The sequence below is a fragment of the Dipodomys merriami genome, unplaced genomic scaffold, assembly GCF_024711535.1.
Source record: "Dipodomys merriami isolate MVZ:Mamm:240054 unplaced genomic scaffold, mDipMer1.0.p SCAF_2, whole genome shotgun sequence".
NCBI lineage: Eukaryota > Metazoa > Chordata > Mammalia > Rodentia > Heteromyidae > Dipodomys > Dipodomys merriami.
Genome location: NW_027203381.1, coordinates 53,243,712 through 53,259,179, shown reverse-complemented (window position 1 = coordinate 53,259,179; position 15,468 = coordinate 53,243,712). Strand labels below are relative to the sequence as shown.

The following is a 15,468-nucleotide window of genomic DNA, read 5'->3' as shown; positions in this document are numbered from 1 at the left end:
AGCATGACCTACGAAGACCCAAGTAAAGCTACTTCTAATTCTTTTCTAGGAGGAAATTGGAGCTGCCCAGAACTCATAATTTATATGTAATATCTGTATATTTATGCCTATATACATATATTTATTCCATGTCTTATTAGTCCTTACTTAAGAAAGTGATCATTATGATACTCCAACCACCTATAAAACATTTATTTTTTAAAAAAATAAACTTTTCTATTTTAATAAAAGAATAAAAGCCAAGATGGTGAACTCAAGATAGCAAATTTCTGAAAAAATGCAAAGAAACCCTGAACAAATAGATCAAGCCTACATTGGCTAGCCTTTGAGAGGGAACGTAGAGGGGGGTTCCCGGGACCCAGCCTGCGTTGCACTCTTCAGGGCACAAGCCAAAATGTAGAAAAGAGAAAGGAAGAGATAGGGAATGTTGGACATGAATGGCAGAGAGAGCAAAGAGAGCCTGAAAGTAAACAGACTTCTGACTATTTACCATTGCAGTGGCAAAAACTGTCTACATCTGAGAATGGCATAAAAATTAGGTGCTCTGGCTTTCCAGGGAGCGCAGGAGGCATTTCAAAGGGGTTTCACCACTTGTGATTCAGAGCACCCAATTAAATGTGTAGGAGAGTCAGTCTGGTGAGTGAAGGAGAGCTGACCAGGCAGAAGCGGCATCTCGACTTCCCCCAGAGCCCTCTAGAGAGAAATGGCCAAGCCCCCAAAACCAAGCGTCCTTGTCTTCAGAGGTGACCGGCCTTTCAGCTAAAGGCCATAGGAGCTCTCTGGTGTGGTGCCATGTCTGGACAAAGACTGAGTGACAGAGAGCCATAGAGAGTAGTTTCACTCACCAGGGTAGAGAAGTGGTGTGGACATGGAGTAAAGGCCAGCAATGGTATCGATGTACTGTGTCCGCAGCAGACAGACCGGTTCACAAAAGGCTGTCAGAACTGTGGGTATTCCTCAGAGCAAAAAGGTAAGAACAAACAAAAAAAGAAAAAAGAGGAAAAAAACCAGAGAGGAATCCCACCTATCCTGACTTTAAGCCTTTAATCCGAGTCACAGCACCATTTATGTTAGGTTTTTAAAAGGAGGTAGCCAAGTAAGAACAGCACCACGCATGAGGTATTCTGGTAAGGGGTAGGTTTATTCATCGTTCTGGCTGGCAGCAGGCCACATTGCCCCTTCACGCGGCTGAGAAAGACCTGGGAAAGACGTGGGAAAGAGCTGAGAAGAGCTAGAAAAGAGAAGAGAGATCTGGGAAAGAGAGAGAGCTGGGAAAGATCTGGGAAAGAGATCTGGGAAAGAGCGAGAGCTTGGAAAAAGAGAGCTGGGAAAGAGCAAGAGTTGGGAAAAAGAGAGAGCTGGGACAGAGCCTATAAAACATTTCTAAAGGGAGAAGTCTAAATTATTAGGCTAATAGGATTGATGTAATTTAACAATAGCTTGCTATTGACAAGTGTATTATACAAGTCGCCCCTCACAAATCGTGGTTCTTATTGTGGCTTCAATGTATCGTGTTTAATTTTATTGCCAAGGTGATGTACAGAAAGGTTATAGTTATATAAGTAAGGTAGTGAGTACATTTCTTATCAAACTTGTTACCCCCTCCCTCATTTTTCTCCCACATTCCCTCCCCCAACTCCCTGTAGCTGTACAGATCATTTCCAACATATTGTCTTGTGGTCTTGTGAGTATTGCTGTTGCATTGGTTCTCCCTTTTCCTTTGTTTCACCATTTTGTTGTTCCCCTTCCCTTCCCTAATTCAGACAAATACACACACACACACACACACACACACACGACCCCAGTGACAATAGTATTGCTGTTGCATTGGTTCTCCCTTTTCCTTTGTTTCACCATTTTGTTGTTCCCCTTCCCTTCCCTAATTCAGACAAATACACACACACACACACACACACACACACACACACACACACACACACACACACACACACACACACACACACACACACACACACACACACACACACACACACACACACACACACACACACACACACACACACACACACACACACACACACACACACACACGACCCCAGTGACAATAGGAGATAAACCATGGGGGAAAAATACAAAAGAATCAAGAAATCACATAGTACATAAAAATCAACAACAAAGGAAAACTTTGTTTTTCTTTCTTTTTTCTTTTTTTTTGTCAGTTGTGGGGCTTAAATTCTGGGCCTGGTCACTGTCCCTTGGTTCTTCAGCTCAAGGGTAGTACTCTACCACTTGAGCCACAGTGCCATTTCCAGTTTTTTCCCAGTGGTTTATTGGAGGTAAGAGTCTCACAGACTTTCTTGCCTGGGCTAGCTTTGAACCATGATCCTCATATCTCAGCCTCCTGAGTAGCATGAGCCACCAGCACCTGGCTAAGAAAAACTTCTTGTGTCCATGTCTTGGAGTTCATTTTGCTTAGCATCATCTTATATGGCCATATATACATAGCTATTTAGCTATTCTGCTCATCTGCTAGGATTATCCTAAACATACAGTATTATTACAAATGAGGGACCTATGTTTTTTGGGTTTTGCTTACTTAATATGATTTTATCCAAGACTTTACATTTCCTTACATACAAATGGGGTGGTGGTGTTCTTTCTGATGGAAGTATAGAATTCCTCTGTGTGTGTGTGTGTGTGTGTGTGTGTGTGTGTGTGTGTGTGTGTGTGTGTGTGTGTGTGTGTACATACATAGCACATTTTCTCAATCCATTCATCTACAGAGGGGCATCAGGGTTTGTTCCTTATATTAGTTATGGTAAATAATGCTGCAGTAAACATAGTTGTACTGGTAGCTTTAGTATGGCCTTGTTTGTGACCATTTGGGTAAATGCCCAGAAGTGGGATTGCTGGGTTGTAAGGGACCTCTATGTGTAGTCTTTTGAATAACCTCCATACTTCTTTCCAGAGTGGTTGAACAAGTTTACATTCTCACCAATAGTAGCAGCATTTTCTTTTGACCACATCCCCTCCATCATCTATTGTTAGTTCTTGATAATGTCCATTCTAACTGCAGTGAGTTGGAATCTCAATGTTGTTTTGATTTGCATTTCTTTTATGGCCAGAGATGTTGAGCATTTCTTCATGTGTCTATTAGTCATTTTTATTTCCTCTTCAGAGAAGTCTCTTTAAGTCTTTAGCCCACTTATTAATGGGGTGGTTGTTTGAGGATTTGTTTTTGAGGGATTTAATTTTTAGATATTAGACCCTTGTGTCGTGGGTGACTAGTGAAGATCTTCTCCCAAAGTGTGTAGGCTTTCTATTGATCTTCCTAGCTATGTCCTTTGCAATGCAGAAGCTCTGAAGTTTCATGCAGTCCCATTTATATTGTGTTTCTGGGTCTTTATTAAGAAATTTTGGCCTATGCCAGAGTTTCCTCTCTTTGCTGTTTTAACCTCAAGGTCTTTGGTCCAATTGGAGTTGATTTTGGTGCAGGTTGATATATAAGGATATAACCTTAGTTTTCTACAGGTTTAACCAATTTTGCCAGAACCATTTACTGAAGAGGCTATCTTTCTTCCACCCTATTTTTTTTTTGCTCCCTTATCAAAGATCAGGTGGACATAGGTCTGTGGGTTAATTTCTGAGCTTGCTATTAACAAGTATATTATAGAAGTTGTTCCTTACCAAATCATGGTTCACTTATTTCAGTTTCACTGTATCACAGGTTTAAAAAGAATTTCCAATTTTGTATCATGGAGTTTGTACTATATTGTGGGATTTTGTGGTACATAGGTATTTATATAATATATGTGATTTTAATTATTTTCGCCTGAAAAATTTTAAACTACAAAATTACTAAAATGTCAATCCAAACATATTAAAAGAATATTAAAATAAAATACAGTATGTATTTTATCAGAGGATGAATACCATACTGTACACAATGGAAATGCATTATGCTACTACCACTTGCACAAGTTTGCCAACGTGAGATTGTACACAGCACACTATTGACTGATGGAATGGAAGGCGACCAACCACAGCACTGTGTTCTGTATTATGGCATTGATTGGCTTAGTGACCATAGCATTCATCTGTTTGCTCTCCCGCACTCTGCCCATATGTTCAGCATTTCTTCTTGTCCACTTCAATATCTGATCCCTGCAGGTAGTGTTTCTCTACAGTATTGTATTTTGTGAAATTTTTGTAAAAGTTTGAATTTACTTCAAGCCCTACAATGCCACCCAAATGTTCTGCACCTTCTAAGGCTTCTGGCAGTGAACCCAAGCACCAGAGGAAGAGGCTTACCATCAGAAAAAAAGTGGAACTTCTTGATATGTTTAAAGGAAGACAAAAGCTATGCAGTTGTAGGCTACTATTACAGGATCAACAAAACTATTGTTCACTACATAAAGATGAGAAGAATATCAGATCTATGGCAAAGATGACTTTTAACAAGACTGTAAAGAGGGTGGTCACTTCCCACAATAAATGCATTGTAAGGATGGAGTCTGCATTGGCTCTGTGGACAAATGACTGCAGGAAGAAGAATATCTCATTGGATACCAACACCCTCCAGACAAAGGCCAAGAAACTTTTTGATAGTTTTGCAGAAAGCACAAATATTCATGACAGTGACAGGATGAAGATGAGGAAGACAATGCAGAAACAAGACTGTTGAGTGCTTCTCCCACCAGACCAACCACATTCAGTACCAGCAATGGCTGGTTTGCCAAATTTCAAAGATATATTGGACTCCGAGCGTTTCTAAGCATGGAGAAGCTGCATCTGCAGATAAAGCTGGAACTGAGGAGTACATGAACGACATGTTTCAATCCATCATCAAGGAAGGGGGCTATAAGCTTGAACACATTTTTAAGATGGATGAGATGAAGTTAGCAAGTGAAAAAGAGGATGAGGAACAAGATGAACTACGGGTTGGGGAAGAGAAGGAGGTTGACTCGAGTGTCTTGCAACCATAGAGTGTCCAAAGAACTTTAGTGAGTAGCTGAAGAATGGGACCTCAGATGCTTTATTCATTGCATTTCATAAATACAATCAAGAGAGGCATGTCAGTTTATAAAAACCTTCCCACTAAGAATAAAAAGCAGTGCCAGCAACTCCCTATAACTATGTTTATCACTTGGACAAAGAGATCAGTTATGCCTACACTATTACTGGAAATAGAAATTACAGCCCAGGGTGAAGATTCTGTACTACCTGATGAAGTGCCTGATAAGTGGTGCCTTCAGAAAAGTTGTAATACTCTTCTTAGCTGTGCAGTACATTCATCTCATTAGCATCACCTTCATCACCATCAGTACTGCACAGCTACATAATTTGTGATCTTCATCATTCAAGTTGTAGTATACTTCACTGGTGAGTACCCATATAGAATTTTATATGTTGTTAACATTATGTCAGTTTAAGTGTAGAAAATGTTTAAGGGTATATAAAGTGTTTATAATAAGAGTGTGGGAAAGGTTTATAGCAGAGTGGGAGGCGTTTATATATCTGCTACTTTGTGGATTTTCACCTATTGAGGGAGTCTCTGGAACATAACTGTCACCATAGGTGAAAGATCATTGTATACCTCACAGTAAACAGTTGTATTGTTTTGATGGTATTGGGTTTGAACTCAGGGCCTTACACCACTTTGAGAGCCTGTTTTGCTTTTGTTAGTTTTAGAATAGAGTCTTGCATGTATGCTCAATTCAGCCTGGACTGAGATCCTTGTATTTATTCTGCCTATGTAGTTAAAATGACAGGTGTGTCACCTTGCCCACCTTTTTATTGCTTGGGATTTATTTTATTTGGTAGAATTGGCACTTAAACTCAGAGCCTTGAGTTTGCTAGACAGGCATTCTTACTTGAGCCATGCCTCTTAACTCCTTTTTCCATTTGTTATTTTCAAATTTGTGCTGGAACTAGCCGGGACTTCAGTCTTTCTCCTCTTGGGCCCATCACTCCCAACCATTGATTTAGATAGAATCTTCAGAACTTTTATTCCCAAGGTGATCTTAAACTTCATTCCTTGATCCCTACCTCCAAACTAGGATTATAGGCTTGAGCTATACCAGATACAATGTTTTTTACTGCTTTATTCTTAGATCTGTTTTAGATATCTATCAGTAATTTTTTGTGTCATCATTTTTGCCTCCTAATTTGTTGCTTGTTACATTTTAAGCAACATTTAATTGCCTTAAATCCCTTTTAGAATATATGTCCATATGAAAGTGATCTGTAAAATGTGTATGCTTAATGTTAGAGTTTTGGCAGCATGTTTGAAGGAGCCATCTGTAACAATCATCATAATAGGCAAGTTATAGATATTTGTGGATTTCTTTTTTTTTTCTTTCTCTCTCTCTCTCTCTTTTTGTCAGTCATAGGTCTTATATATATATATATATATATATATATGCATAAAATACATTATATTTACACATTACTTTTTATTATTAGTCAAGGAGACAGTCATAGGTTTTAAACTCAGGGCTTGAGCACTGGCCCTGAGATTTTTCGCTCAGGGCTAATGCTCTACCACTTCAAGCTACAGCTCCCCTTCTGACTTTAGGGTGGTTAATTGAAATTAAGAGTCTCATAGACTTTCTTGCCTGGGCTGACTTTGAACTGTGATCCTCAAATCTTGTCCTCTTAAGTAGCTAAAATTACAGGCATGAACCACCAGCACTTTGACTTACTGATTTTTTTTTTTATAAAGGCCTTTTTACAATATTAACATTCTTTATTCTGTTTTCTAGTTTTAAGAACTACAGTCTAGGGGAATACGCTCTAAACATAGAAAATTTCTAATTTATGTGTGGGTATAAAGCGCTATAATATTATTTATTATGACAAAAAGGAGTTTTTACCTAGTCAAATTCCTGGTGATAGTAAAAAGAGACCTGTTTGTTTTTTTGTTTTGTTTTTTTTGACAGATGTGGGGCTTGAACTCTGGGCCTGCTTAAGAGGGGGGTACTCTACCACTTGAGCCACAGTGCCTCTTCCAAAAAGAAACATTTTAAAAGTAGATTAACAAGGAGAAAAGAAAACAGACCAGAGATTTTTTTAATATTACAATTAGAGAAACGAACAGTTACTGACATGGGACAGGTTTTGTCTGCCTTCCCTAAAGGCAAACTAGCAAACATTTGAACATTTATAGGCCATAGGCCACCTCTGCCACTTTTCCTTCTCACGCCCTTTTTTCATTCTGCAACATTTTCTTTTTTTCTTATTTAACAACTTAAAGTTTTTAAACTATTTTTAGTTGGTATAGCAGGTTTGGCCATAATTGCTCACCTCTAATTTAGAAGAGACAAGAAAATTGAAACCAAAGTTGTCAAAGCACAGAATCCCAGAGAACTAGGAAGTATTTATATCAGTTATCTCTGGAAGTACCTCTAAAGTACTTCCTTGAGTATGGCAAAAACATGGCTTGTTTTTGCTTTAGGTTCTTTTTGTTGGTTTATTTGTTTGTTTAGTTTTGGGTGTTTGGGATTTGTTTCCTCCTTCTGCCCCCAACCTCCTTCCCAACCCTACATAGCCACATGACTTCTTTAACCATTAGGCAGATGCCTGGGCTATAGAAATAGATATCTAAGACAGTTAAATCTTTGGAAATAATATGCATTTGTAATTTGACAAAGAGGATCAGAAGAACAGATCATGACCAAACTTTATATATTCTCCCCTTTTAAAATTTAGTTTGATGAAATTCCACTTGTCAGTTCTCTCTCCTATTTGCTGAGCCCCTAGAATTCTAATCAGGAAGTTTCTACCTATGCCAATCAGTTCTAATGTTTCCCTATTCTTCCTGTAGTAGTTTCAAAGCTATAGAGGTTACATTGAAGCTTTTGATTCACTTTGAATTGATGTTAGTATGAGGGACAGTGATCCAGTTTCAGTCTTCTGCAGATGGATGTCCAGTTTTTCCAACACTGTTGTTGAAGAGACTTTTTAAAAAATCCATCAACATGTACTACTGGCTCATTCCTTGTCAAATATTAGGTGCCTATAGGTGTATAGGTTCATTTCTGAACCATCTAGTCCATTCCATTGGTCTTTGAGTCTGTTTTCTATGCCAGCACCAAGCTGTTTTTGTTTCTATGGTGGCTCTGAAGTAAAGTTTGAAATCTGGGATTGTGATGTCTCTGACAGTTTCTTTTGCTCAGAATTGTTTTAACTAGTGTGAGTCTTTTTGTGGTTCTTAGTATGTGAACAATCAAAAGAAAAAAAGGAGTAACAAATATTTTCAAATGTTTATGGAGCACCTCTGTGTTCAGGGCCCTGTTCTTGATATTAAGAATATCTGAATGAATGAGTGAGTGAGTGAATGAGCAAGGTTCTTGGTAATATAGAAGTAATTCGAAATGTTGAGTAAAACATTAAAATAAGATGATAAAAGAAGCTACGTTACCACTTTTAGCGAATATTCTGAGGCACCAATTCTGGAGTTTCATCTAGCACAAGGACCTTATTATTCTTGTTTATTGATTGACTAGCAGGATTTAGACAATGTTTATTAGATACTTAATATTTTTTATTTTATGATAAAACAAAGAATATTAAGGAGTGAAATACCTCAGATTAAATATTAAGGAGGAAATTTTCTTACAGCATGTCAAATCATCTAATAGGGTGAGGACTTAATGAAAATGAGATTATTAATGATTTAGATGATTAATAATTTAGATTATTAATTGACACAGAGTAGATTAATATTTAGGAGAATTTTGTTTATTTTATCAAGGGAATAATCAAAATGAAACTTTATGAAGGTACCAATTCTATAATGTTTAAATATTACAGATTGTGAAACTGTTACTTCGTCATGGTGGAGATCCATTTCAAGCTAATAAGCATGGGGAGCGTCCAGTGGATGTAGCAGAAACAGAAGAGTTGGAGTTGCTGCTAAAAAGAGAGGTGCCTTTGTCTGGTGATGATGAAATTTATACAGGTTTGTTTCAGAAAAACCTATATTCAATTGATAGGATATTTGATAGAACATTCTGGATTAGTATAATAAAGTATTTGAGTGTTTTAGAATAATGAAAACTATTATTATAATAATGCTTATCTAGCTATGTGAAAATAGTGATACTAGTTACCTAGATATTTTCTGTACATACCCAAATGGAGTCTGCCTTATTTCTGATATTATTTTCATCACAAATTGCAGAACTATACCTTTATTACATTAAACTTTACTGTAGAACCTTTCCTCATACATAATTACCAACAAAACTCTTACTTCTTTATATTATATTATACACATACTAACCAAATCACAGCTTTTTCTGGCTTTAGTAAGTTACCTCGGCATTTTTGCTCATGTGTTAGGTGAATGATGTTACTGGATAGGGTCAGCTTCTTTACAAATATCCAAAAAAATATTTTAGGCACAGGATGACCCATTGCAGCAGTGGTACTCACAAGACACTATGTTGGAAATGAACTTTACAACTTTGGTGGGTGGGGTGGGAAGGGAAAGGATAGTAGGAGAAAAAGGAGGGAGTAACAATGCTCAACAACAAATGTACTCATTACCTTACTGATGTAAATGTAACCTCTCTGTACAGCATTTTTACAAGAAAATAAAATAAATAAAAAAGAAGAAAATGTTTAGCATACTTGGCGTTAAAAAAAAACAATGTAAGAATATAACTGACAAAGCTTTCCTATGTTAAAGAAATCCACATACAGAATTTAAGGGACACATAATATTTCGGGCAAAAATCAATAAAAATAATGGTTCAGGTTTATAAGTGTCCATATCCTGATCAAATTTTAAAAGATTCATATAAGCTGGTAGTAATACATTATATACATAAAGAGAGAGAGTGTGTATGTGTATATGCCAATATTGGTGCTTTAACTTGATATCTTGAGTTCTTCCTTAGCTTTTTTCCTCAAAGCAAGCATTCCGCTACTTCAGCCACACCCTTTAAAGTTTTTAAAACTATGATGAAATTGACAGATATACCCTGCTACTTGAAATTTTGAATTTTCCAACATATATAATTCTTTAAGAAAGTCTCAAAATTACAGACATGGTATACATAACTATTAGTACTTGAACAATGAAGCCAAAGTTGTCTTGACTGCAGTGAAAGTATGTAAGAAAGTAAGAAAATAAGTAAATGAGATGAATGAGGAAATCAAGGATCATTAGAAATATGCAAGTATAAACAAAAAAGATACCAATAAAGCAAAAGAGCCTTTCCTGAGTGAAGTCATTTGCTAGGGCTGTTTAAAAAGTACCACAACTAGGACAGCTTAACAGAAATATATTGCTCTAAAGGAATAGTTCCAAAGGCAGCAATTCTGAGAGCAAATATTGACAGGGTAGGTTTCACCTGAATGAAGCAAAATGTAATGGCTAGAAAACAACTTTTGTTATTTTGGTGTTACTGGAGTTTAAACTCTGACACTTGCTTGAGATTGCTAGACTGATATGCTACTTAAACCATATCTCTAGTCCTGCTTTTTGCTATTTATTTCAAAAATAGAGTTTAATTAACTTTTCTGCCCAGCTTACTTCAAACTTCAGTCTTCCAGTTTAGCCTCCTTAGTAGATAGGATTACAGGTATGAACCACTAGCCCTTGGTTAACTTTTCTAATACTTGCAAAAGAAAGTATATTTTCTTTATTTTTAAACAGAATAATAGAATCTAACTAAGTTGTCTGATTGATCATCTAAATAGACAAGTCTAATAAGGTTTTAAAAGATTAGAAATTTCATACATGTGATTTTCCAGTAATAAAATGAATAGAGCCAGAAAAGACTAGGAAATTTCAAACTTGAGCAGAATACTTTTTACATCTAAATTTTCTCCAGTAAGAATTTAATAATAAAAATATAGTATGAATGGATAAACTACTTTAGACTGTGGATAAAATAGATTTCTAAAGCAGTTATTAATTTAAATATATACAATTAAAATCACATATATACTCCATTAGAAATTCTGGGATTTTTTTTTTTTTTTTTTGGGTCCAGTCGTGGGCCTGAACTCTGGGCCTGGGCGCTGTCCCTCAGCTCTTCAGCTCAAGGCTAGCGCTCTACCACTTGAGCCACAGCGCCACCTCCGGCTTTTTTTCCCTGCTTATGTGGTGCTGAGGAATCGAACCCAGGGCCTCATGCATGCAAGGCAAGCGCTCTACCACTGAGCCACCTTCCCAGCCCTGGGATTTTTTTTGTAACTTCTATCTTAATGAGATGCTTTTTGCAAACTTATATATATAGAGAGAGAGAGTTGGTGGGGATGGAACTCAGGGTCTCATGCATGCTAGGCAAGTATCTACTACTGAATCATACCCCAGCCAACATTCACATAATTTTAGCATCAATGTTTTTTCATCATCACCTTTTAGATAGTTAACATTTTCTGTTTTCTGTCAAAAATCAGATGTATAGCAAACTTTAAAAATCCATATATGATGGTAGTGTGACAAAAATTAGCTTAAGTTATAACTTCTCATGTACTATTGGTGCTCTTTATAATGCTGTCTTTGAAGTACTGTCTGTACAATTCTCAATACTATATTCTGAAAGTAATTTTAACATTTTGTAAATAGCCAGTTACGTTTTAGGATTATTAATTTTTGCTTTGTTATTTCACATATCACATATCTATTCATCAAGCTTTCTTGTTTTATGATACATTTTATAATAAGTTGCAGACTTACAGCATGCATTTCATTTGTTTGTATTTATGATTTTTATAATTACATAATGAAGTATATTATACTACCGTATCTATTATTTCAATTTTAGAAATGCCTAGACCTGTATAATCTAACTGCATCTAGGAAGAGAACAGCTTCATTGTTCCTGAACATACACTTCCTTGGTCATTTCTCACCATTGATTAATTTATACACATCATGATAAAAATGACTTAGGAAGTATTGCTAATAAACCTTGGATCTAGTTGAAACTGCAAGATCTTCAGTTTTTTTTTCAGTTCTAGAATTAAAAATCAGGGCCTTGTGCTTGCTATGTATCCATTTTACCACTTGAGCCATTTTACAGCCCTTTTTTGCTCTAGGTTTTTAAGGGTAGGATATATGGGGTTTAAACTTGGTGTTATATTCTCTTGGCCTGCATGTTAAGCTGGTATTCTGTCACATAAGCCAAGCTGCCAGCCCAGTATTTTGCTGGTTATTTTAGAGGTTTATTTCTGGTTATTTTGCCCTTGCTTGCTTCAAACCTTGATCTGCTTGATCTCAGTTTCCTGAGGAGCTAAGATTATAGTTGTGAGCCACCTGTTCTGACTGCTTTAGTTAATTTTCAGGTAGTATCTTATGTCTTTACTCAGGAGTATGTACACTTGTGTCCTCCCAACTAGGGGAATCACAAACGCTTGTCACCATGCTCAACCATGTCTATAGTAGCCTTGAACATCAGCACTTCTGATGTCAGTACCTCACAGACATGAGTCACCACATATAGCCATGAAGGATCTTTATGTGGCTTTTTCACATCAAAACAAAGGGAAAAATAACAAAACAGTGATAATATCATAGAGAAATCCAGTAGCACTTTAGACTGTATGATCAAAATTATACAATCAAAGGAAAGTAATGCACATCCTTTGCCTCCATATTTGATGCCCTCAAGGGAATATAAAATCACTGTTGAGGTTCCCCCTGAGTATGTATCATGGTGAACATTTTATTTTTAAAATAAAAGTTTATGAAATGTCAAAAAATAGAGACCAATAAAGACAGTAGAAATGTTTCAGACTATATTGGTATGTTGGCATGTTCATTTATAAGTACCTGGATTATCTTTGGACTTAATCCTTTTATATCTGCTTCTCAAACAACAGGTTTCAGAGTATTGAAAGAGATAATAATAAAGTAATACCTGCTCTCAGTATCTTGTACTGGAGAGAGAAAACAGTAGTAAATAACATTAGGTCAGTGAACCAGAAATTTGGACAGTAGATAATATTACATCAACATAAATTTATGAGGTTGGCCCCTATACTATGGCAATGTAGGTTTATATGCTATGAAACACTATTACTTAGGAAATAATCACTAAAGTATATATGTCTAGGCAATGATGTGTGCAATTATCCCAATATATTTCATGTCCTTATCTGTACATATAGATAATGAGAGGAAGGAAATTTAAAAGTAAGGGTAAAACACTAACAATAGGAAAATTTGAATAAAGGTTATATATGCTGAGTATATTTTGTATTCCTGACTTTTTTGTTTCTAATTATTTCCAAATAAAAATTAAAATTATGCAAATACATAAAATTTCTTTGCTCTGTGTATTTAAAAAGACCTACAAAAGCAGTGATCAAGTATCATTCCTGTATGTGTTCTACTGAAAGAAAAGCATCTATCTTAGAAAAAGTTGATTATTTTTCAGCAGCAAGAAATGCATAGATGAACCAGGAACATCTTTTCATCTCAGAGCTTGAGGAAGTTATCAAAAACTAATATAAGGTCTTGTTCAAAAGCCTTCGGAAAAAACTTGAAGCAGTTTCTCACTTGGCCAAAGATGGGATAATGTAATATAATAAGTGTATAATTTGTCATCATCAGAGGATTTATCTTAAAAATTAAAAAAATTGCCTGTCCTATTTCACTGAGCAACCTCATGTAAGAAGTACCTTTTTAAAATTCAGCTAAAATAAGTGAGAAAAAGCTCCAGAAAAATTGATAAAAGCATAAAAAAACATTGGCCAAATTCCTTACCTCTAAGCTTGCCAAAAAAGAAATAGCATCATATTGGCTTTGCATTTCTAGTTTCCAACAATGGAAGACACACTAGTGAGAGATTAGAAGTATAACATAAGAATCTTATAACTAACTACCTAAGATATGATTTATGTCAGGCTAAAAAAAGAGAAGTGCAAGTATTAAAAAGCTTATTGAAGCAAAGCACAGTGACTAACTACTCAGAAGGCTAAGATCTTTGTATCAAGGTTTAAGGCCAACCTGGGCAGGAAAGTTCTTGAGACTCCATCTCCAAAATAACTAACTAAAAACCTGGCTAGAAACCTGCAAAATGTGTGTGTGTGTCTGTGTGTGTGTCTGTGTCTGTGTCTGTCCCGTCTGTGTCTGTATATATAGCATACATATATATATGTGTGTTTATATATATATATATTTATTTATTCAGTCGTCTTGGTCTAGCAAACACACTGAAATGGTATTTATAATGATGAGTGTGGGAAAAGTATTAAAAAATGGATATGGAAGGCTGGTTTACTCTTGTAATCCTAGCTATTCAGGGGGCTGAGATCTGAAAATCAAGGATAAAAGCCATCCTTGGCAGGTAAGTTTTTGGTGCTTATCTTTAAGAAAGTACAAAAAAGCAGGAAGTAATGCTGTGGCTCAAGTGGTAAAGTATTATAGTCTTGAGCAAAATAAAAAGGCTGTATCTATGATACATGTACATTTAACATGTCTGTGATCCTCAGATCTCAGCCTCCTGAGTAGCTGGGATTACAGGTTTGAGACACTGGCGCCCCGCAAAGTGATGGGTTTCTGTGGAGGGGAAAGATGGTAGAAGTTTACCTGAACACGATCATATGATGGTTTGGGTTTTTGGGGTTTTTTTGTTTTTTTGTTTTTTACATCTAAGTATATATAACACTTTGTCAACAAAATCCCTTGACTTGCACCCCTTTTTACTTAATTACCTAAATACCATCATAACTAAACTAACATCAAATATGATATAGACCAACTCAACTCCCTAGAATCTATTGTAACTAAAGTTACACAGGATATTCTCAGTGCTAGCTCCCTTAGTGGCATTTTAAATACTGGTTCTTTCAAATTCCCTGGAATTTGTTCTTTTGACTATGTTCTTTCTAAAATTCTCTTCCCTTGGTTTCTTACACATAATTCTCTGACTTTTTATTTTCTTCCCAAATTGTTTCTTCTTTGTTTCTTGTAGAATATTGTCTATATTTTGTTTCTGTACACCCTGTGTTGGTTTTCCCAAAGATTTTACTTTCTATACTCTCAGCTGTATACAATCTCCCAAATAAGGTTTACCCATACTCAGTGTTTTATCAAGCATTTATATGATTAGGGATTTCAAATATATTTCTCTGAAACTTCAAACTTAATTTATCTACCCTGTGGATATTGCCACTTAGGTTTCTTCAATGATACCTCAAAAGTTAGCATACAGAAATAAAGGTTTCTTCAATGATACTTCAAAAATTAGTATACAGAAATTAAACTTTTCATCATTTGTACTTTTTTCCCTAGCTTAATGGTAACATCATTCATCGGTGTATATGTATATATGTATGTATATGTGTATATATATATGTACATATATATATATATATATAAAAGTTGTGTACTTGAGCATCACATAACTTCATTTGCTCCTTTTCCTTATTTTTTTTCAACAGCTATTTTTAAGTACCCTCTGTGTTAGGTATTAAGTACAAGTAATTAAAAAAAAAACAGATATTAATACCAGCCATTAACTTCTGTCAATTTCTTTTTTTTTT

General features: G+C 35.8%; 1 protein-coding gene across 8 annotated transcripts in view; it reads left to right on the top strand.

Annotated features, from left to right (window-relative positions):
- Ankrd12 (ankyrin repeat domain 12) overlaps positions 1–15,468 on the top strand; it is a 138,793-nt gene that overhangs the window by 63,577 nt on the left and 59,748 nt on the right. For all 8 annotated transcript variants that reach the window (XR_011373525.1, XM_070029653.1, XM_070029654.1 and 5 more), the window contains one exon: positions 8,776–8,923. Coding sequence is in view for 7 of the 8 variants with exons in the window: in XM_070029653.1 (XP_069885754.1) it covers positions 8,776–8,923 (148 nt within the window). In the remaining variant the exon portion in view is untranslated. The remainder of the gene's footprint in view (positions 1–8,775; positions 8,924–15,468) is intronic.